A 25,065-nucleotide genomic window follows, 5' to 3' on the forward strand; every position below is an offset into this window, starting at 1 on the left:
CTTTAAAATGCCAGTTAGGATTATACAGTGTGAAAATTATTGGCAGCTGGAACCAGGCAAAAATACTTAATCCAGAGTTATTTTTATTAATGCTGCTTTTCCTCTACCTAAGCTTTCAGCAACTACCATTATCAGGTTGACAAAATTACCATCAGCAGAAAAGTCACTTCATTTATTTTTTCTAGATTAATTATATATTCTCGTTGTGCAATCTCCGAAAGTGCATTACAATGCAGTCCAACCCCTGATGTTCATTTCAGCAAAGTACAGGCAGAACTGAACAAGGCTGATTTAATTAAAAATGAGTGTTCTGCAAGTCAGCCACCTATGTCCTGCTTTACGGAGAATGAGATTATCTTTATTCTTTCAGGGTATGTTAATGTGATCATTTGTATTCTTGGAATAAGAAAACTGAGAGGCTGCAAGTGCAGGGACATTGATTTGACTGATTTCATAAATGAGAATATTTAGTTTAAAGGTAGAATTGTGTAACAGTAATGATAGTTGTGCGTTTTTATATGAAATTATATTGTACTTTATTTTGTACCTGTACATGCAGAATAATTTTCAAACAATAAAAAAACTGATTCTTGTCTTGCTTCATTAGATAACTGGCCTGTCTTTTTCAGAAAGTAGAGGTGAGAGGTTGGGAGGAAGCACCGAACACTGTTCAGGTATCAAAGCGTGGAAAGAAGTTGAAAGAAAGAATTCATATTTATATAGCCCCTTTCACAACTTTAGGATGTCCCAAAGTGCTTTACAGCCATTGAAGTACTATTGACATGTAGGGGAGGGGATTTTATACTCTGCAACGCAGCGGGTTTGGAGAGCATAAGGGCCTCATCCCGCCACTGCCTCAATTAGCTATGTGGTGTGCGGCCCTGTTGTCTCACGGGAAGCCCGGCACGAAAAACCTCGTGCCTGAACGAGGGACCCGCCCACTACTAATCCTACACTAATTCCACATTACTACCACATCCCCACCTGTCTACATTTCCCTACCACCTACCTATACTAGGGGCAATTTATAAAGGTCAATTAACCTATCAACCAGCAAGTCTTTGGCATGTGGGAGGAAACCGGAGCACCCAGAGGAAACCCACACAGACACAGGGAGAACTTGCAAACTCCACACAGGCAGTACCCAGAATTGAACCCGGGTCGCTGGAGCTGTGAGGCTGCGGTGCTAACCACTGCGCCACTGTGCCACCAATCTTCCATCAAAGTTACAGCAGAAGAATCCATGCATGAGTTTTTCACCTGCTAATTTACGTATGCTCCATCAAATATTCCAAGTTCAATTAGATGTTCAGTGTATCCTGTTAATACAGAGCTTGCACAGTCAAGGTGAGATTTCTGGGACTGCTACAGCTATGTAAAGATAAAGTTAAGGAAAGAAGTTGTAGACTGCAAAAAGTGAAGGGCAAAAAGAGAGGCTGAAAATGCTTATGGGGCCATGACGAATATAGAGACAGAAAATGGAGTCTGGGCAAATGATCAGTGCAGAACTCAGTGTGACACAGTGGCGCACAGGGTGGTGCAGCAGTTAGAACCCGGGTTCAATTCTAGGTACTGCCTGTGTGGAGTTTGCAAGTTCTCCCTGTGAACCGTGTGGGTTTTCGCCGGGTGCTCCAGTTTCATCCCACAGCCAAAGACTTGCAGGTTGATAGGTAAATTGGCCATTATAAATTGCCCCTATTACAGGTAGGAGGATGTGGTAGGAATATGGGATTAGTGTAGAATTAGTATAAAATGGGTGATTGATGGTCGGCACAGACTCGGTGGGCCGAAGGGCCTGTTTCAGTGCTGTATCTCTAAACTAAACTAAACTAAACTAAATGGCATAATTTCCTGAAAATGACCATTTGCATTGTTTCTCTGAAGATTCTGTCAGTCTCCCGCCAGAGTGACAGCAGGAAGCCAGGACAACTACTGTGGAACTTTGAGGTTTAGTTGCGGCTTCCCTGTCCGAACATTGGTATAATTCACAAACAGAGAGCAGAATTTTAGCAACAAGAGAGAAGTTCCGATGTCGGGACGAAATGCGTGTCCCGAGCCTGTGCTGGCAGACAATGCTGGGACCGCCATCCAATAAAGGATGGTCACCGTCTTCTCCAAGCTGCCGATGCAATCAGAGAACCAGCAGCTCTGCAGCCTTGGTAGTGCCACCAATAGAGGTGGCTTCTGCTGAGACTGTAATGGGAAAGGGAGGGCACTTCCATGTTGAGGCACTCTCGCAGGTAAGTTGGAACTTTTCTATCTGTGCTGGGGCCAGGCAGGCAGGCAGGCAGGCCCTGGTGATTGGAAGGGTAACCCCTCCAGTAGTGACGTCGGGGGCGGCCATTGCTGTTGATGGGCCTCTCCGTGCACCATGGAGCACCCAGAAAGGAAGGATTCCCACCTCCTCCCACTCCATCCCCGCCCCTGGGAACACACTGGGAGGCTGCCACCGTTTACTTGGTAATCTCACCATGTGGCAGGGGACCATCCCAACACTGGTAAAATACCAGCGGGGCATAAAATGGCAATTAATTGGCCAGTTCATTTAATTAATTGGATCCCTGCCTCCAGGCAGCGGGCAGTTGAGCTGCTGCCATTCACCTTTTAGGAATACCCACGGCAGCAGGAAGATGTAGGAAAGTTCAATCTGCCCTGCCTGATGTTCACCTCCAGTCTGTGAGTCACGAAGTGGCATAGGCAGGGGTTAGGGAGATGTGTGTTGGTCATCATTTTCCACCCTCCTGGTTGTATCACACCAGATCCATGACAAACAAAAAAAGGAATTTATAAAAAGCTGATGTCTCCAATTTGTCAATCCTCATTTTTACCTAACAGTCATCACATAAATATTTTCCTCCAGGTTGTCAGCACTAAAACGTCACTAGGATCTCGATTTGATACACAGCCACTTCAAGTTTACACTTTAAAATGTTGCAGAACTTCCTCCTACTTGGGCAACTGTATCAGAATGGCTTTCAATGAGGAAAAGAAGCCTCATTGAGTTCAAAGTATATATTTAATAGCCGTCAAGTTTTTGTTCTCTGAATCATTTTTATAACCAGATAATTACCTCCCACATAATCTATCATTTAAAACTAATGTTAAAAATGAATCCAAATGTTAAATTTTCCATTTGTGTCTAGCAGTGGATCAGGCAATAAGCAAACTGGCAAGCACGTTTACCTGAATCCTGAGCAGCTGTAAGGCCACAATGTTACTGGTAGCTGTGGGAATTGAGGCATTGACCACTGGCCATCATCTGTCAAGCAGCAAGAAAAGCTGTTCCCATTAGCTAATGGTACAAGGACCAAGGGACACAGCTTTAAGGTTTTGGGCAGGAGATGCAGGGGATGTGAGGAAGAACTTTTTTACGCGGCGAGTGGTAATGACTTGGAACTCGCTGCCTACGGGGGTGGTGGCAGTGGAGATGATGATGATTTCAAAAGGAAATTGGATGGGCATTTGTGGGAAATAAGCTTGCAGGGCTGCGGGGATCAAGCGGGGGAGTGGGATTGCTCTACTGAGAACCGGCATGGACTTGCTGGGCTGGATGGCCTCCTTCTGTGCTGCAATGGCTCAATGAGCAATGTCAATGTAACCATCTTTCAAAGGAGAAAAATATGTCCTGCAAGGTATTTCATTTAGAGTATGTTCCATTAACAAAGCTGGTATGTTTCCTGTGATACCTAGTTAATCAGTGTGAGTATGAGACTGCAAAGTTAACTAATGCTATTAAAATTCATATTCACCCTTATTAAGGGCAATCAGGGATGGGCAATAAATGCTTACCTTACCAGGTTGCCCACATCCCATCAATGAATAAAATTATTAAATTATTAGTACTGGTCAAAAACTAATTTAGAAACAAGACTGAAAGGACCCCAAGAATCCTCAGGGTTGCTGCGTCAGAATGTGCAGAGGAGTTCGTTCTGGCTTGTCTTAAATTCTGGCATAAAGCATAGCACTCTGCAGTCTGCCATGCAGCGCGTGGTCATCTCTATGGATGCACCGCTGAGTGCTATTTTTGGGAAGCTGTGTCATCAGCACTCGAATTTTGAACCTGGCTCTAATTGATGCTTTTCAGGTCTGGGCTCCACCATCTTCTCTGACTTCAAAAGGCTGGAGAACAGGTTGAAAGGGGCTTCAAACACATTACAGATCGCCAACAGTCTTCTCTCTGTGGGAGTGCTGAGCCACAGCCCTATGTTAGCAGTACAATAGTAATGGGGGAAGTTGCCCTCTCTCGTGATGCACCCTTGCCATCATCTCAGCCAATGTCCTGCATGGTGCCAGAAACCCAGCTGAGCCAGACTGCCAAGATGCTGTCAGCTTCTATAGGCCCTTGACGACAAACACTTCAAGTGACCTCCTCTGATTATCAGCAGCCTCCCATCTTGTAAGCAAGGACTGAGATGAGGAGAAATTACTTCACACAAAGAGTTGTAAATCTTTGGAATTCTGTACCCCAGAGTGTTGTGGGTGCTCCATCATTGAATACATTTAAAGCTGGGAAAGATAGATTTTTGGTCTCGCAAGGAGTCAAGGGATATGGGGCAAGGAAGTGAAGTTGAAGCCCAAGATCAGCCATGATAGTATTGAATGGCGGAGCAGGCTCGATTGGCCATATGGTCTACTTCTGCTCCTATTTCTTGTGTTCCCATGCTGTACTAATGAAGAAGAACCTCATAGTAAAATCAGATTACGAGGAGATGTAAGAACAGTGCTATGGGTGATACCTTGGAGATTATTATTTCTTTTGGCATTTGTTAATGCAATGGAAGTGTAAGACCCCTTAACTTTATGTTTTTGTCTACAGAGTGTTTCCGTAGTAGCTGTGGACTGTACATGAATGGTGGTGGTCAGTGGAATGAAAGTTCTTTATTGGAGAATTGATTGATTGATTCAGATAATGTTCCAGGCAGGAATTGGGGATGCGTACTGGGAGTGGAGGAAAGGAGTAGTTTAAGAGAAGCAATGTTCAAAAACATACTGACATACAGCTTTGGCTGCAGCCTGATCAAGAATTCCCATTCCTGCTGCATCCTTTGGCTTTAAAACTTCCTCCTTTTCACGTGGCATCTCCCAGTTGCAGGACAAAGCCACTGCTAACATCAAAACTCTAACTTTACCCCAGACCAGATAGGCAGTGGAATCATTGTTTAAGGACACTGATGGACTGCTCATTCATAGTTTTGGTTGAGCTATGACTCCTGCTGTATCCGTGATCTGTAATCACCCACGTGTTTCAGAGTGGTGCCATTCGCTAAGTCTGGAGTGGATGTCCTGTGTTGCCTTGCAACCGGTAGTGATGTGTTCCCCTGATCAAAGAAAGCAGAGAGGAGAAATGCTGGACTGCCACATGATGTAGACATTGTGAAAACTGTCTGTAAATTGGGCATATGTCAGCATTAAACCACTGCAGTGCGGAGGCAGTGGCACGGTGGTAATGTTACTAGACTGGTCATCCAGAGCCCAGACTAATGCTCTGGGGACATGGGTTTGAACCTCACCACAGCAGATGTTGAAATTTGAATTCAATTAATAAATCTAAAATTAAAAAGCTAGTCTAATGATGGCCATGAAACCACTGTTGATTGTTGTAAAAACCCATCCGTTTCACTAATGTCCTTTCGGGAAGGAAATCTGCTGCCCTACATGTGACTCCAGATCCACAGCAATGTGGTTGACTCTTAAAAGATGCCCTCTGAAATGGCCTAGCAAGTCACTCAGTTCAAGGACAATTAGGGATGGGCAATAAATGCTGGCCTAGACAGTGCCTACAACCTACAAATGAATTTTGAAAAAGGGTGGCTGCATAGTAGCTGGACATCAAGGGAAGGAAATCCTTTGCAGCTCATGGCTCATTAATGCCATACTTTTGCGTTCGATACTACCATGCACTAGTGGCTGTGTTGCAATGGCTGAAAACCCCACATCTCTTTCCTGTGGGGAATGAGGGAAAATCACTAGCCCTAGCAAACAGCACGTGTGTGACCTGCTTTATGCAGGAATGGACTGCAGCCTGACTTTTATCACAAGTCTCCATCTGCAGCTTGAAATGACCTTGGTGCATAAAAAGTCAGCGCTGTAGTCACCTCAACTGCCACAAGCAAGGCATTGCTGGCTGTGGTCGTGGGCTCCATTGCTGCCGAAGCATGCTGCAGATTTCTGATACGCCCTTCCATGAGAAGCATTATTACCTCCTACACTACTTCTTACTGAGATTCAGGTAGTTCAGTCTGGCTCTGTAGGCCCTATTAGTAGGCTAAGAGTGTTTGTGTCCAGCTTTCCTCCTTTTTGGACCCCTTGCACTTTGAAGTTCCTGCTCTTGTTTCTGCTACCAGAAAGGGATTGCCAATATCACTCCCACCCTTTACCGACGCAAGCACCCCTCTGTTAACAGAATGTTTGAAATGTTAAAAAGCACAATTTCAGCACTAAACATCAGAAAAGCTGCTTCAATTCTCCTCTAGATGCCAGTAATAGTGAACAGTAGTTTGTTTGTTTCCAAGCTGCATTGCCCAGTATTACTGGTCCAGCACTGAGCTTTGACCACGTTCAAGTGAATGAAAATTATAATGGGGTCTATTGCTGTCATTGGACTCCAAGTTGCACACTTCAATGAGACTTCCAATGGCAAGGCCCCAATCAAAATGGCAGCTGGCAGATGGGCAGCAGGAACGAGGTGATAGGTTCTGCATTCTAATTTTCATAGAGATACTGCTCTGTTCACTTTCAAAAACGGGGATGAAAATCTTCCTTGTGATGTGAGTTGCTGCTCCAATACCTTAAAACAAGGCTAACCAATGTTTGAAAGACATAAAAAAAAGTCACTAAAATAACATAAAAAAATTAATAACTGTTATTCTAACTGAAAAGTATTTCAACCAAGGAAGTTTTTAATTATTTACAATATATCTACTCCGCTTTTATTTTTTATATATGAGCTACGTCAATTAAGATTTCCATGAGATATTTTCCATTATGGCTGACATTTTTCTCCAACCATCGCTAACCCTTCCCAAGATAGAAGCAGAGAATTTTTGAACATCTGGACCTCTTGTAACAGGAACAGGACTTTATTTTTGTAAATAATGATATGCTGGAGAAGACATGGTGGTGGTAACCAACAATGAACGATATGATCTTCTTACATGACAGCAAGAGAGTATTCATCAGTAAATAATCATCCTTTTTTACAATAATGCTGTATATATTAAAGAGTGAACAGTAGAGCACTATGAATATCATGAGACTAAAACAAGACAGAGATATTGTGTGTCATGTGCACATTCTTGCTACTGTGCAGTGGTGATCTGAACCCTAGAGAAACAGGAATGGACCATTTCACCCACCTACACAAAAGACATGTCCAAACTACCTCACGTGTAAGCCAAAAAGCCCATGGTTAGAGTATCTATAGTTTCTGGGATGTGGAGGTAGGATTTTGCATTTTTGGTCGGGACCCCGACGTTGGGGTCCAGTGGGGTTCCCAATCCCTAACTGTGTTGGAAGCAATCACCTGACAGTAATTTTTCCCTTGATTGGCCAATTAGTGGCCAGACAGTGTGCTCGCCCTCCAATTAAGGATGGTGGGCGGGCTCTCAAAGCTGGAGGGGCAATAGGAGGCGATTGCAGGTAAGGGATAGAGAGGGCACCTCCATCTTGAGGTTCCCTCTCAGCAACTTTTAACAAATTGAATTTTAAAAATGGCCACAGCTGCCGGATCACCATCATGGAGGGGACCCCCTCTACAGGGCAGCCTTTGTCTGCAGCTGTGGCCAGGTAGCCAGAGTAGCTCAAAGGCATCCTGGAGCGCTGGCCTCCAGGCAGCAGGCCTATTCCTGACACCGCTTGTGGGCGGGTAGTCCTTCCGCCCCTGATCTTGCCTCTGGAAAAATGGCCCAGGGGTGGGATGGTGCTGGCAAATCATCGCGCCAGCCAGCAGCGTGAAACAATGCACCTGCCCACCTCTGTTGGGGGTGAAAATTCTACCTGCGGTGTCAGATTCAGGTGTTGTACTGTAATTGACATCTTCACTGCAGCTCCAAGTCACCCAAGTCTCTAAGGAGGCACACTCAATACCTTAAATTATGAATCAGGAGTTACATATTAAATTAATTCTACTACCAGTAACAATTTGACACCATTTCACAGTGTACCAGGCTCTGAGATGATTTAACAAAGTATGAGAACAAAACTCGAGTAGTTTATATTCGAGTATTCTGAAGGTGTTACAGCCTTCAAGCCATTGCTGAACGTTATTTTATTTGTTATACATACTGATTGACAATTACTGAAGTGTACTGCATATATTTTGTAACTGCAGTTTACCTCATTTGCTACCACTCAGGATACATTTGCACCATCATTGTTGCCTGTGGCTCAGTTGGTAACACGTAGCCACTGAGTTAGAAAGTTGTGGGTTCAAGACCAACTCCACAGTTTGTACATATAAATCTGGGCTGACAAACCACTGCAGTATGGAGGGAGTACCACACTGGTAGAGATGCCATTGGATGTGATCTTAAACCAAGACTCTTTTCTATTCTCTTGGGTGGGTGTTCTATTTTGAAGAGGGAGCAGGGGACTTATCCCTCCCTGGTGGCATGTTCATCCCTCAATTAACACCACTAAAAGCAGATTATCCGGCCATTATCACAATGCTGTTTATGAGAGTTTGCTGTGTGCAAAGTGGCTGCTGTATTTTCTGTATTACAATTCAAAAGTACTTCATTGACTGTAAAGTACTTTGGGATGTCATGAAAGGTGCTATAAGTACAAGTCAGTCTTAATTACAGGTGTCGTGTCAGTGCAAAAAGGTTTTGTTTTGAGGCAATACAGTGGATATAGTGCAAACCCTATCTAATTTGAAACCAGAATAAAGCAGAGTGGAATTCCCATTTTCTCGTTCATATCACGCATTCAACTGGCTTGCAGATCTGTGTATAGAAACTGGCCTATTGATCTGAACACAAGGAGAGAGAGAGTTGAGACAGCAAGATAAATTGTAATAATGGTGTTCAAACAAAAATAGAGTAATGGGGGAGGGGCATCTGACAATGTCCTAATGACCCCTCAAGATGAACATAGCTTGAGGGGTCTGTGCTTGGTGCCAAAGCAAAATGAAAATCAGAATCCATAAATTAGTAGACAGAAACTATCTTCCTCAAAAATTGAACAATTGAGTTTGTTGCTGTGATATCTACAATCCAGCCACATAGAAAACCCAAGAGTGGCAGAACCAGCTCTCAAAGGAAGTTAAAATGATTACAGATCTGCAAAATGAAATGCCTTCTGATGATTTTGTGCCCTGACAACACGTATATGTCAATGCAAGGAGTCGAGTGAATAAGGCAGAGGAGCTTAGGGCACAGACAGACACTTGGAAGTATGATATCAGGCAGAATCTTATGAGACTTGTGGAGGTGGGACCAGGAGGGGAATCCAAAAGGCCACCATCAGGTCTGCGGTGTTTCCACCTCCGGGTGATCTTGCCGGAGGTGGGAGTGCATCAGAAGCAGTTACCCATCCATCTGTGGCGGGTAGCCTATTAGTGGCAATTAACTGGCCACATGGGGCCACCGCCGGGATCTTACCAGCAGCGGATGAGCCCCATGCTGTGGAAGAGGTCCCTGCAGGCGACCTCTCAGCCCCAGGTCACAGGTCCAGTGAGGTCTCCTTTATTTATCGCCCCTCCCACCACCAGAACTGCTTCTACCTCAGGGCCACAGTTGAGCACACAGGCCTGTGCAGAAGGTCCCCCTCCATAATGATGGCCTTGCAGCTGTGGCCACAAATAACTTTAATAATTTCACACGTCTTTTGAGGGTGCCTTCATCTTGAGGCGCCCTTACGGTTTGCCTGCCGCAGCAGGGCCTACATCTCCCAGTGGGGCTGCAGGTCCTCCCATTGGGCCAGTTAGGTGCCTGTTCCACCCAGTGTCCTTAATTAGATGGCACCCCCGGAGGCAGCCTATGGTAAGATCACGCAGGAGGGCGGCCAGGCATCACCAGTGGGGTCGGGGCCAACTTTTGGTTCTGACCTCAGAAAAATCTTCAAAGGCGGTAAGATTCCATCCATCGTAGCTATTACTGGCATTATAATATTAAGGGCAGGAATAGCAGCTCAACATTCCTGGTAACCAGGATCGAGAGGAGGGCGGAAAAGTTGTTGGGGGCACTAGGGCAGCAGTTTTGCAATATTGGTTAAAGCTGTGAGGAGGGATGAAATGTTAGGAGTATCAAATGAAGCCATATGGGTTGAACTGAGGAACAAAAAAGGGGAAATGACACTCCTGGGAGCGTATTATAGACTCCCAAACAGTCAGAAGGAGATACAGAGCAAATTGCTGAAAAATGCAGAAACAAAACGGCAGTAGTAATATTAACTGGGGAAAAAAAATCAGTGTAAAAGGTACAGCAGGTTGGGAATTCTTAAAATGCATTCAGGAGAACGTTTTTAGCCAGCCCAACAAGAGAAGGGCAGTTCTGAACTTAGTTTCGTGAAATGATTCTGGGCAGGTGGACAGGGTATCAGTGGGTAAAGGCCTGCTACCCGAACAGAACCCGACAGGACCCAACGACATGTGTCAGGTTCGGGTCGCACTTTCGAGTCCGGCATTTGGGCTCGGGCTGGATCGGACACGCTCTATCACCACCTCATGTTAGTGACTTTAATGTTAATTTACTTTTTGGTCTTTAAAGGTGGTTTTGCTACTGTTATTTTAAGGTTGTGCAGGTAAGGAACAAAGTGAAAAATGGAAGGTAAGTTAACTGATGGTCGGGTCGGGCGCAGAAAAAAATGGAAGGATTCGGGCCGGGATGGGCTCAGGGTTGGATGGGGTTCTGTTGGGCTCAGATCGGGTCTCATTTGCAGACCCGAGCAGTCCTTCATCAGCGGGAGTGCATTTTAGTGGTAGTGATCATAATGAAGTTAGATTGAGTGTCATTATGGAAAAGGATAAAGATAGACCAAAAGTAAAAGTTTTAAAATTGGGGAAAGTCCAATTTTACTAAGCTGAGATCTGATTTGGCAAAAGTGGACTGGAAACAGCTACTTGAAGATAAACCAGTGTCACAGCAGTGGGAGGGATTCAAGGAGGAGCTAAAGAGGGTTCAGAGTAAATATGTTCCCACAAAGAAAAAGGGTGGGTTTCCCAATCTAGAGCCCCCTGCATTTCAAACAGCATATGCAGTAAGATAAGGCAAAAAAAAGCTTATGACAGATGCCAAGAGCTCAATACTGCAGAAAGCCTAAAGGAGTTTTTGTTTTATTCATTCATGGGGTGTGGGAGTCGCTGTCTAGGCCAGCATTTATTGTCCATCCCTAATTGCCTTTGAGAAGGTGGTGGTGAGCTGCCTTCTTGAACTGCTACAATCCGTGTGGGGTAGGGACACCCATAATGCTGTTAGGGAGTTCCAGGATTTTCACCCAACGACAGTGAAGGAACGGCGATATAGTTTCAAGTCAGATTGGTGTATAGTGTGGAGGGGAACTTGCAGGTGGTGTTCCCAACCATTTGCTGCCCTTGTCCGTCTAAGTGGTAGAGGTCACGGGTTTGGAAGGTGCTGTCTAAGGAGCCTTGGTGCGTTGCTGCAGTGCATCTTGTAGATGGTACACACTGTGCTGCCACTGTGCGTCGGTGGTGGAGGGAGGGAATAGTTGTAGATGCGGTGCCAACCAAATGGGCTGCTTTGTCCTGGATGGTGTCGGGCTTCTTGAGTGTTGTTGGAGTTGCACCCATCCAGGTAAATGGAGAGTATTCCATCACAAACCCGACGGTGCGTTGTAGATGGTGGATAGGATGGCTTTGGTCAGGAGGTGAGTTACTCGCTGCAGATTCCGCCTCTGACCTGCTCTTGTAGCCACGGTATTTATATGGCTACTCCAGTTCAGTTTCTGGTCAATGGTAACCCCCAGGATGTTGATAGTGGGGGATTTAGTGATGGTAATGCCATTGAATGTCAAGGGGAGATGGTTAGATTCTCTCGTTAGAGATGATCATTGCCTTGTGTGGCGCGAATGTTACTTGCCACTTATCAGCCCAAGCCTGGATATTGTACAAGTCTTGCTGCATTTCTACATGGACTGTTTCAGTATCTGAGGAGTCGCGAATGGTGCTGAACATTGTGCAATCATCAGCGAACATCCCCATTACTGACCTTGTGATTGAAGGAAGGTCATTGATGAAGCAGCTGAAGATGGTTGGGCCTAGGACACTACCCTGAGGAACTCCTGCAATGATGTCCTAGAGCTGAAATGATTGACCTCCAACAACCACAGCCATCTTCATTTGCGCTAGGTATGACTCCAACCAGCGGAGAGTTTTCCCCTGATTCCCATTGACTTCAATTTTGCTAGGGCTCCTTGATGCCATACTCGATCAAATGCTGCCTTGATGTCAAGGACAGTCACTCTCACCTCACCTCTTGAGTTCAGCTCTTTTGTCCATGTTTGAACCAAGGCTGTAATGAGGTCAGGAGCTGAGTGGCCCTGGCGGAACCCAAACTGAGCATCACTAAGCGCGTTATTGATAAGCAAGTGCTGCTTGATGGCACTGTCGATGTCATCTTCCACCACTTTACTGATGATTGAGAGTAGACTGATGGGTAATTGGCCGGGTTGGACTTGTCCTGCCTTTTGCGTACAGGACATAACCTGGGCAATTTTCCACATTGCCGGGTAGATGCCAGTGTTGTAGCTGTACTGGAACAGCTTGGTTAGGGGTGCGGCAAGCTCTGGAGCATGGGACTTCAGTGCTATTGCCAGAATGTTGTCAGCGCCCATAGACATTGCAGTATCCACTGCCTTCAGTCATTTCTTGATAGCACGCAGAGTGAATCGAATTAGCTGAAGACTGGCATCTGTGATGCTGGGGACTTCAGGAGGAGGCCGAGATGGATCATCAACTCGGCACTTCTGCCTGAAGACTGTTGCAAATGCTTCAGCCTTATCTTTTGCACTGATGTGCTGGGCTCCCCCATCATTGAGGATCGAGATATTTGTGGAACCACCTCCTCCAGTTAGTTGTTTAATTATCTACCATCGTTCACGTCTGGATGTGGCAGGACTACAGAATATAGAGTATAGAAAGTGCAGTGGTAAAATTAAAAAGGAAATTAGGAAAGCAAAGAGAGGACATGAAAAAATATTGGCAAGTCACCTGTGCGGAGAGAAACAGCGTTAACATTTCAGGCCAATGATCAAACATCCATTTTTAAGGATGCTAAACAGCTTAATATTTCCTCCCTCACTATGTGTATCCCAACCAATATTTCACACTCCTCAACTACAATGTCTGCTTCATCATTCTCTTTTGTGAACATGGATTAATCAAGGACAGTCAGCATAGATTTTAACAAGGCTTTTGACAAGGTTCCACATGGCAGACAGGTCAGAAAATGTAAAAACTCTGCATTGATTCATTCCCCGCCCCAGCCACTGTCTCGGGTTGAACCAATCTGGACATAACATTTGACCGAGCTGAGCAGTTCAAGAAGGCGGTTCATCACCCCCTTCTAAAGGTAAATGAGGGATGGGCAATAAATGCTGGCTTTGCCATTGACGCCCACATTTGTGAATGAATACTTCTTTTTTAAAACTGCATATGTCCAGTTAGGATACATTTTATAAAAGTCTGTACCAACTGCAGAGAAAATAAATAGCTGCCATTTTGAACCTCATTGGAGGATCTTAAATATACTCGAAGTAGCATTTGAAAACTTATTTTCAAGTTTGCTCTAAGACCTGTAACTTAATGCATAACATTGAAAGAGGGTGTCAGTTACTATGAATACCTATTCCCACTCCTACTTCTAACATGAACAGAAGTATTAAACCTTGCAGGCAATAGTGAAATATGAAAAATGGCAGTAAGTGCTTACCAATAAGGTGGCAATCAGTTCCATTGCATCATAAAGTCTTTTATAAACCGGGGTTCTTACTTTTACCACTAAACCTATATGTGTAAGTATAATTTTCCTTAAGAATCTGAAAATACTTTCAAGATCATAGTGCAACAAATAAGAAGCATTTTATTAAATGCACCAGTGCAATTATATTCACATTTTCATGAAGTTCAGTTGCCTGGCTTGATTAGAAATAGTGCAGTGTTTGACATCATTGAGAACCATTTATGTTTCTATGAGAATGCACATAGATATGCAATTTTTGCACAAGACATGCTCAATGAAAATGGTATGCGTGTTATCGTGTATAGGTAGTTGTCATTTGAACAATAAATTGCTTAACTTTCCAACACAATAAGTTCAGTTTCCCCCATGAAAATACTTGCAAGGTATGACCTGATGAATCGATGCATGTGAAAATCTAATGCAACCAAATGTTTTCACCTGTCCCACTGTTCTTTTGACTTTGTGCATTGAGGGCCTTTCCTTTTATGAAGATATGGTTACTAAGCAATTTTTTTGTTGATTCCAGCTTGTTACATGTTATATGATTTGATTACATTTCAGCAGTTCCATTTCTGCATCAAGTAGAAAAAGTGAAAATATCTAATAGGCAGCACAGTGGTTAGCACCGCAGCCTCACAGCTCCAGCGACCCGGGTTCAATTCTGGGTACTGCCTGTGCGGAGTTTGCAAGTTCTCCCTGTGACCGCGTGGGTTTTCGCCGGGTGCTCCGGTTTCCTCCCACAGCCAAAGACTTACAGGTTGATAGGTAAATTGGCCATTGTAAATTGCCCCTAGTGTAGGTAGGGGAAATGAGGGAAGGTGGGGATGTGGTAGGAATATGGGATTAATGTAGGATTAGTATAAATGGATGGTTGATGGGCGGCACAGACTCAGTGGGCCAAAGGGCCTGTTTCAATGCTGCATCTCTAAATAAAATAAGCTATCATTTAGCCAAGACACCTGTGGCTCAGTTGATAGCATTCTTGCCTCTGAGTCACAAGGTTCCAAGTTCAAGTCCCACTCTAGGGCTTAATCACAAAATTCAAGGCTGACGCTCCAGTGCAGAGGGTGTACTGCACTGTCAGAGATACCCTCTTTTGGATGAGACGACTGAGGGCCATTCTGCATGCTCTGCAGATGTAAAAATTCCCACGGTGTTATTTCGAAATACAGCAGAGGAATTATCCCGAGGGTCCTGGCCAAGATTTATCCCTCTATCAACATCACAACAGCAGTTAATTTGGTCATTATCACATAGTGGTTTGTGGAAGTTAGCTGTACACAAAACTGGCTTCTACGTTTCCTGCACTACAACAGTGACTACACATTCAAAATAGTTCATTGGCTGTAAAGTGCTTTGAGATGTCCAGTGAGCATGAAAAGCGCTACATAAATGCAAGTCTTTTTTTCTTTTAATACAGTGCGCAGAAAAGCGCTTAACTCACGATGTTGCCACACACTGTACTTTCCTCTTTGTCAGCTACACTTGTTGGGCACATGGCACTGATTAATAGAATTTGCGATTGGGATGAAAGCCCATAAATTTCACAGACAAGCCAAAGTTGACTATGGTGTTATAATTCATTCCTTTAAATTAAGTTTTACAACAAGCTGCAGTATTTTTAAAAATAAATTAACAGAGATTTCTGGTGGGGTCAGCAGGATACACTTTGCAGTGGAATAATACACAGATTTAGGAAGTGATACATCATGGGAAATACAGGACGGGTACTAGACAAGTTGAATGGTCCTATCAAGGTGAAAGAAAAACAGATTATAAGTACAGGCCTATATGCATTGCAACAGCACCGAAATATTCAATTTGTTGATAGATCGTGCATATTTGGTTAACAATGCGAAATGATTTGTTAATCAAATATTGCTAAACCCCTTGCAGATTTGTTGAAACTTAAGTGGTTGCACAAGGCAATGGTCATTTCTATAAGACAATAGTTAGGATCCAGTTGGTTGCCCTATTATTGAAAGGAAATTGCCAAAACAATTGAGTGTACAGTACAGATTCAGCAGAATTATTCCAGGGACAAGAATTTATAGCAACGAGGAGAAATTTGAGATATTAGGACTATTGCACTGCAGCAGAGATGGCTAAGGAGAATTATACTTATTTTTTAAATCTTAAGAATTTTGATAAGACTGTATGGGGAAAGATCACTTCCTCTGGCAGGGTTATCAATTACATTTGTCATTAAGAGAGTAAACAGAAAGGTTAGGAGAAATTTCTTTATGCAAAAAATTGTTGAAGCATGGAATGCTTTGCCTCAGGGAAAGTTGAGGCAGACAATTACAGCCATGAAGGGAGAAATAGATAAATATTTGAAGCAGAAGGCGATACAAGGCTCTGGGGAGGGAAGAGAGCAGTGGGATTAGTTTTGGACTGCTCTAGCAACGAGCTGGCACAGGCATGGTGAGCTGAATGTCTTCCTCCTGTGCTGTAAACTCCATGGTTTGGCTGGATTACAGAAGGCATAATCCATTCAAAATAAAGAAAACTAGCTGCTACCTTCCTCCTCCAATCATGTAATTGAGAAGTGTGAAACCATAGTGCTAATTGGAATGTTTTGAACAAGCAAGTTACATTATTTTTTTTTAAATGCCATTAATGAAAATGAAAAACTATGTGCATGAACTACCAATTTCTAGTTTACAGGTTGATATTGTATCTTGTTAAATGCATGGCCCTTCGTTTAAATTGTAGTTCTGTGGGGATTCTCCCAATCATTTGCTGTGACTTCAGCAGAAGATCTGCAGAAATGTCAATCTATCGCACATTGTGTTTATCCTGCAGGTTTTGTGTTAGATGTGAATAGGCAGTCAGTGTAGGATTAAACATTAAGGCATCAGGCTGTATGGTTTTTGCAGTTGACATTGTATAACATTGCACAATATTGGTAAAGACAAAACAACTTCTTAAAGAGAACAGATTATCAGCTTGGTTCGGTATAGTGGCATAGTAGTGGAGGGTTTTCAGATTGAAAATTTTTTGTAGTCCACAAGGCAGCTTGTCTGGATTACGTCGACTGTTGCTGGTCCATCTATGGAGAAATGTCAGAGCAGTAAGTATTTTGACAAACATTAGAATTTACTACAATAACTACATTTTCTTAAAATTCAATATAATTTAAGTCTTTTTTCCTCCATGGTGTGAGGTTAACAAAGGCCATCAATACTTGCTAAATTCCTGCTGCCACACTTATAATGTTTCCCATTCTTTGAAATTAATGAAAATACCCTGGTGTTTTATAGAATCACATTCTGGAGTGTATTCACAAAACACTGCGAGCCACACAGTGAGGAGTGTGTAAACTTTCAAAATTAGCTTTCAGTTTTGTTCCACCACAACTTTTCCTTACAGTAATGTACTTGCCTAAACTGGTAATAAATTGAGCTAATTCTAGTTCCACAAATTTTCAAGGACCATTGTAAAAATCTTCATTAGTCAGCTGCAGACAAATGAGCATCAGATTTCCTTGAAACAGATTTTCTATATTTCACCTTTAACCATTTGAATTAATCGGGTTAGTGATCTAAAACTACAATCACACTGGAATCTAGAAAATTAAAGAAACAAACCTACTATTATCTATGTCTGCATTGAAGTCCCTCTGCCCTAATTCTATTCCACTTATTGTATATATGCATGCCAAAGTTTTGCACATGTTGCATTTGTCAGTGCCATATTTATTTATCTGTCCAATTGCATTACTGATCCAAATGCTCCTTCAAATCACTAACTGCATTGTGTTCTCTCCTGCTCTCCCTATTTTGATGTCTGAAAAATTTGTTAACAGCAGTTTCAATACTAAGGTAACTAGAAAAAAAACAAACCTGCAAATATTGACCTACTTACATGGGTTCTGTTGGTCTAGTTTTTAAGCCAATTTCTTATCCACTTTCTTCATATGGAATTTTTCCATAATCTTTCTGAACATTCAAATAAAATTTTTTATGATTCCCTCAATTACCTTATTTATAAAAGCTGGAAGAGTATTTTCAAGCAAGTTCTTCTCTGTCTAAATCCATGACGACTATTTATTTGGTTGTTCCTATACATGTACTCTTCAAGCCTACACTACAGAATGGCTTTCACTACATTACCTGCTGGTGATATTTGGCAAATGTGCCAATAGTTGCCTGGGCTTGCTTCATCAGCCATTTACATATAAGAATTACTTATGCTGCCTTCCATTTCAGAAGCAACTCTCAAATTTGCTAACGCTTTGAAGATGTGTGCAGGAGTTACAAATGTCGGTGAAATAAGTTGGGTACAAACTGATCTAGATACATTGGGCTTGCGTGTAGCAAATATCCTTCAATGTGAATAAATGAAGTGTGATGGATTTGGGATAAAAACAAGAAATGATGGAAATACTCAGCAGGTCTGGCAGCATCTGTGGAGAGAGAAGCAGAGTTAACGTTTCAGATCAGTGACCCTTCATCAGAACTAACAAATATTAGAAAGGCAAAAGATTTTAAGCAAGTAAAGCGGGGGTGGGGCAACAGATCACAAAAGAGGTGTTGATAGGACAAGGTCACAGAGAATAACTGACCAGAAGGTCATGGAACAAAGGCAAATGGTATGTTAATGGTGTGGTGAAGGACAAAGTGTTAGTACAGAGAGGGTGTCAATTGACTGTAAAATGAACAGCCCTGGCTCCAAGCACAAACATTTATGGGTAGGCACAGTAGAAACAAACTAAAATAAAATGAATTAAAAAAAAAGAAAAAATAACTAAAAATAAAAAGGAGACATTATTGAACTCAATGTTCAGTCCGGCAGGCTGTAGTGTGCCTAATCGGTAAATGAGATGCTGTTCCTCGAGCTTGCTTTGATATTCACTGGAACACTGCAGCAATCCCAGGACAGACAGGATGAGAGCGTGAGAGCGGGTGTGGGGGCGAGCAACCTGAAGCTTGGGGTCATGCTTATGGACTGAGTGGAGGTGTTTCGCAAAGCAGTAACCCAATCTGCGTTTGGTCTTCCCAGTGTAGAGGAGACCACATTGTGAGCCGCGAATACTGTATACTAAATTGAAAGTACAAGTAAATTGCTGCTTCACCTAAAGGAGTGTTTGGGCCTGGGAAAGTGAGGAGAGAGGAGGTAAATGGGCAGGAATTACACCTCCTGCGATTACAGGGGAAGGTGCCATGGGAAGGGCATGTGGTGGTTGGGGTAATGGAGGAGTGGACAAGGGTGTCGCGGAGGGAATGATCCCTTCGGAATGCTGACAGGGGAAGGGAGGGGAAGATGCGTTTGGTAGTGGCATCAGGCTGGATGTGGTGGAAATGGCGGAGGATGATCCTTTGGATGTGGAGGCTGGTGGGGTGGAAAGTGAGGACAAGGGGAACCCTGTCACGGTTCTGGGAGGGAGGGGAAGGGGTGAGGGTAGAGGTGCGGGAAATGGGCCGGACACGGTTCAGGGCCCTGTCAACCACAGTGGGGGGGGAATCCAGGGCTGAGGAAAAAGGAAAACATATCAGAAGCACTGTCGTGGAAGGCAGCATCATCGGAGTAGATGCATCGGAGAAACTGGGAGAATGGAATGGAGTCCATACAGGAGGCAGTGTGTGAAGAAGTGTAGTTGAGGTAACTGTGGGAGTCAGTGAGCTTATAATGAATATCAGTAGACAGACTATCTCCAGAGATGGAGACAGAGAAGTTGAGGAAGGGAAGGGAAGTGTCTGAGATGGACCATGTAAAGGTGAGAGAAGGGTGGAAATTGGAACCAAAGTTGATAAAGTTTTCTAGTTCCGGGAGGGAGCAGGAAACGGCACCGATACAGTCATCAATGCAGGGGAAAAAGAGTTGGGGGAGGGGGTCTGAGTAGGACTGGAACAAGGAATGTTCGACGTATCCCACAAAAAGACAGGAATAACTAGGACCCGTGCGGGTACCCATAGCAACACCTTTTACTTGAAGGAAGTGAGTGGATTTGAAGGAGAAGTTGTTCAATGTGAGAACAAGTTCAGCCAGGTGCAGGAGGGTGGTGGTGGATGGGGACTGCTTGGGCCTTTATTCAAGGAAGAAGCGGGGAACCCTCAAACCGTCCTGGTGGGGGATGGAGGTGTCGGGAGATTGGATGTCCATAGTGAAGAGGCGACGGTTGGGGCCAGGAAACTGGAAATTGTCAAAATGACGTAGGGCATCAGAAGAGTCACGGATGTGGGTGGGAAGAGACTGGACCAGGGGAGAAAAGATAGAGTCAAGATAGGAAGAAATAGGTTCAGTGGGGCAGAAACAGACTGAAACAATGGGTCTGCCGGGACAGTCCTGTTTGTGGATTTTGGGAAGGAGGTAGAAGCGGTCTGTACGGGGTTGTGGGACTATGAGGTTGGAAGCTGTAGAGAGAAGATCTCCAGAGGAGATGAGGTCAGTGACAGTCCTGTGGACAGTAGCTTGATGTTTGGTGGTGCGTTCATGGTCCAGGGGGAGGTAGGAATAAGTGCCTAAGAGTTGGCACTGAGCCTCTGCAAGGTAGAGGTCAGTACACCAGACAACAACAGCACCACCCTTGTCTGAAGGTTTGATGACAATGTCGGGGTTAGACCTGAGAGAACGGAGTGTGGCAAGCTCAGAGGGTGGCAGGTTAGAATGAGTGAGGGGGGGGCAGAGAAATTGAGACGGCTGATATCTCGCCGACAGTTTTCAATGAAAAGATCAAGAGCAAGTAAGAGGCCAGAGGGAGGGGTCCAGGTAGAGGGAGAATACTGGAGGCGGGTGAAAGGGTCTGCTGGTCGGGGGGAGTACTCCTGGTCAAAGAAGTGAGCACGGAGGCAAAGGTGACGGAAGAAGAGTTCAACGTCATGCCGAGCACAAAATTCATTGAGGTGGGGGCGTAAGGGGATAGATTTGGGTCTGGGTAATTCCACACACGTGTGAACCATGCAGGGTTACCCACTGAAAACTGCAAAACAACAGAGAAACTTAGGCATCAGAGTCAGCAAAACATCGAAGTTCCACAACAGATGTCACCAGGTCACAACAGGGAAAAGTTAATAGAGTGTATAACTACAATAGTTCGACATAAAAGTAGAAATGCAACTATTAGTTTATACAAAGCTGTAGTAGAGCCACTTGGCCTCAAGTTGTAGCTCAATTGCATAAGTTTTCTCAGCACAATTTGCCAGATATTGGCGTAACCGCCGCAAAAAATTACCAAATTTTTAAATGCGTGTTGTGTTCAGTGCAACCCAAGTTTCTGTGATCTTGTGCTCTAGTTTTAAAAAACACTGCTCTAGAAGCAGGCCCCACCCACAAAACTGGTCGCACCAACAGTGTGAATTAATCAGCATTGGGAGTTTCTGCTCAGTCTTTTGCTGGCCTTCCTGCAGGCTCTTTAAGGTGCAAAGAAAATTATACGTACGTTTTGAAAGGTTTTGAATGAATTTTTTATAAATTACTAAGGAACGGTACTACTGTGCTCCAATTTAACTAGAAAATAGTTCCGCTTTTTTTTTAAAGTAATTTTCATTAGCTTAAAATGAGATTACTCACATGTGGTGGATTGACACTGATTTAAAATGCTTATTTTTCTTGTGATAAACCCATTGTCAGCAGTACTAATCAAACTTTACCAAGTTACCACTAATATGTATTACATCTTAGAACGCTGCCTTGTTGCGCTGGTTCATGGCAGATTCTGTGTTCAGTGATATATAAACAAGTGAGAGGAAACATAGGGGAACAAAATCTTTCCTAAAACGGCACCCTTAGTGGAAACTCTACCCCACTGTTCAGTTTTGATCCCCTTACATGTCAAGGAGATAGCAAGACCATAGAGAATGACCAAAGGAGAGCTCCAAAATTATATCTAGTCTTAGATTTCCGAGCCATCAACATAGGGTCAATTTTTTTTTCTGTAAATTGAATAGGCATAGACTTTGAGCTGGTATAATGGAGGTTGCTAAAACGAAGAAGAGAATAAACTTTGTTTCAGTGGATAGATTATTTGAGCTGGACAAGGATGGGAACACTTGTGGTATCTGTACACAATACGTAATTCAAGTTAGGTTCGATGCTAGTAACTATTTCTTCTGACAAAGAATAGAATAGATTTACTGAAATATGTGCAAGTATAGAGTCACTGCAGTCTTTCAAAAGATGAGCTCCTGAGAGTAATCTCAAATTATAGAAGGTAGGTGACGGTTAGCTGTAATTATCAATATGGATTAGTGCAGTTTCTGGAGCTCACTTGATTGCTTTCAGATCTTAAACAAGAATTTCTGTTTATTTTTCTGAACTATCTTGAGGTGTTTTCTCTGCTTACTTGTCCCTGCCAGGAGATTGCATGGTTATGGTCAGTATGGCAGGGGCATGGAGTGGGTAGATTAATGGTAAATGTAGGTAACATCATGGCAGAAATTTTACGTTGGGCTGGAGGCCCCGCCAACCGGCCAAAAAAGTCAGTGGCAAGCTCACCTCCGCCGGGCCTGGAAGCCACGCTATGATTTTACGTGGTCTCGGCCCTTATTTGGCCCTCTGATACAGGAAGTCCCACCTCCATGAGCTGCCGCCAATCAGTGGGCCTGCAGCTCTCAGTCCCAGCAGTGTCACCGGGAGCAGTGTCCACTGCTGGGACCGCAGCCAGGGAGAGGAGCAAGAGCGATGCCGGCCCTGGGTCGAGGGTAAGTGTGTGGGGCGTCAACGGGGCAATTGGCCGGGTCCCAGCAAGGCAAGGGGGGGGGGCTGGTTGGGCGGGGGGGGGGGGGGGGGTGGAATGCGTTCATTCTGGGTGGCTTGTGCTGTGGAGGGCCCTCCACGGGGCTCAGAGTGCCTACCCCAGCCTGCAAGCAGGTTTTACAGAGCGGCCTCTTGAGGTCCTGAGCTGCCCTCCTGCTGCTGGTAACATACCAGCGGCGATGGGAGGAAGCCCTTAAGTGGCAGTTAATTGGCCACTTAAGGGCCTTAAGAAGCCACCGTCGCCGCTCATAAAATTGCAGCTGGGAGGGAAGGCAAGGGGAATGGCACCCCCTGTCCCCACTCAACTTTACACCAGACCCATCCCACTACCACCACCTCCAGCCTGCTCCCGCAGCAGGTGTAAAATTCTGGCCCATATTTGCATAAGACAAGCTTGATTGACAAGTTAGTTTCTCTATGTTCCTATGTTAGCCAACCTCATCTGTATCTAATAATCCCTTTGAACCTCCTTGGATCGATGGCATCTGGCCCAGTAAATTTGCTATTCTTGAGTCCCCTTAACCCCCATTGATTTAGAGATCCCTTAGTGATGTATCACCAAATTATTCATGTACTATAAAGCCCACTGACTAAAGAATGATACCAGCCAAATAACAATAGTCAGCAACAAAGTGTATGGTAACATAGTGGTTATGTTACTGGACTAGTAATGCAGAGGCTTGCCAAATGATCTGAAAACATAAGTTCAAATCCTACGATGGCCACTGGGGAATTTAAATTCACTTAATTAAATGAACATGGAATTTTTTTTTATTCATTCAGGGATGTGGGCATCGCTGGCTAGGCCAGCATTTATTGCCCATCCCTAATTGCCCTTGAGAAGGTGGTGGTGAGCTGCCTTCTTGAACCGCTGCAGTCCATTTGGGGTAGGTACACCCACAGTGCTGTCAGGAAGGGAATTCCAGGATTTTGACCCAGCGACAGCGAAGGAACGGCGATATAATTCCAAGTCAGGATGGTGTGTAACTTGGAGGGGAACTTGCAGGTGGTGGTGTTCCCATGCATTTGCTGCCCTTGTCCTTCTAGTTGGTAGAGGTCGTGGACTTGGAAGATGCTGTCTAAGGAGCCTTGGTGCATTGCTGCAGTGCATCTTGTAGATGGTACACAGTGCTGCCACTGTGCGTCGGTGGTGGAGGGAGTGAATGTTTGTAGATGGAGTACCAATCAAGCGGGCTGCTTTGTCCTGGATGGTGTCAAGCTTCTTGAGTGTTGTTGGAGCTGCACCCATCCAGGCAAGTGGACAGTATTCCATCACACTCCTGACTTGTGCCTTGTAGATGGTGGACAGGCTTTGGGGAGGCAGGAGGTGAGTCACTCGCCTCAGGATTCCCAGCCTCTGACCTTGTAGCCACGGTATTTATATGGCTATTCCAGTTCAGTTTCTGGTCAATGGTAACCCCTAGGATGTTGATAGTGGGGGATTCAGCAATGGTAATGCCGTTGAATGTCAAGGGGAGATGGTTAGATTCTCTCTTGTTGGAGATGGTCATTGCCTGGCACTTGTGTGGCGCGAATGTTACTTGCCACTTATCAACCCAAGCCTGATTATTGTCCAGGTCTTGCTGCATTTCTACACGGACTGCTTCAGTATCTGAGGAGTCACGAATAGTGCTGAACATTGTGCAATCATCAGCAAACATCCCCACTTCTGACCTTATGATCGAAGGACGGTCATTGATGAAGCAGCTGAAGATGGTTGGGCCTAGGACACTACCCTGAGGAACTCCTGCAGTGATGTCCTGGAGCTCAGATGATTGACCTCCAACAACCACAACCATCTTCCTTTGTGCTAGGTATGACTCCAGCCAGCGGAGGGTTTTCCCCGCGATTCCCATTGACCTCAGTTTTGCTAGGGCTCCTTGATGCCATACTCAGTCAAATGCTGCCTTGATGTCAAGGGCAATCACTCTCACCTCACCTCTTGAGTTCAGCTCTTTTGTCCATGTTTGAACCAAGGCTGTAATGAGGTCAGGAGCTGAGTGGCCCTGGCGGAACCCAAACTGAGCGTCACTGAGCAGGTTCTTGCTAAGCTAGTGCCGCTTGAAGGCACTGTTGATGACACCTTCCATCACTTTACTGATGATTGAGAGTAGGCTAATGGGGTGGTAATTGGCCGGGTTGGACTTGTCCTGCTTTTTGTGTGCAGGACATACCTGGGCAATTTTCCACATTGCAGGGTAGATGCCAGTGTTGTAGTTATACTGGAACAGCTTGGCTAGTATCAGTAAAAGCTAGTATCAGTAATGGTAGCCATGAAACTACAGGACTGTCATAAAAACCCATCTAGTTCACTAATGTTCTTTAAAGAAGGAAAGCTGCTATCCTTACCTGGTCAGCCCTATATTTGACTCCAGACCGACAGCAATGTGGTGAACTTTTAACTGTCCAAGAAATTAAAAGTCGTATTCAAGAAGGCTGCTTACCACCACCT

At 44.3% G+C, this 25,065-nt stretch overlaps 1 protein-coding gene across 7 annotated transcripts in view; it reads right to left on the reverse strand.

Moving 5' to 3' along the window:
- Nucleotides 1–14,010: 14,010 nt before the first annotated feature.
- Nucleotides 14,011–25,065, reverse strand: part of LOC137369057 (xanthine dehydrogenase-like) — a 225,248-nt gene continuing 214,193 nt past the window's right edge. For all 7 annotated transcript variants that reach the window (XM_068029610.1, XM_068029607.1, XM_068029609.1 and 4 more), the window contains one exon: nucleotides 14,011–16,968. In XM_068029610.1, the coding sequence (XP_067885711.1) occupies nucleotides 16,901–16,968 (68 nt within the window). In that variant the 3' untranslated portion in view covers nucleotides 14,011–16,900. The remainder of the gene's footprint in view (nucleotides 16,969–25,065) is intronic.

The sequence above is a fragment of the Heterodontus francisci genome, chromosome 4, assembly GCF_036365525.1.
Source record: "Heterodontus francisci isolate sHetFra1 chromosome 4, sHetFra1.hap1, whole genome shotgun sequence".
Lineage (NCBI taxonomy): Eukaryota > Metazoa > Chordata > Chondrichthyes > Heterodontiformes > Heterodontidae > Heterodontus > Heterodontus francisci.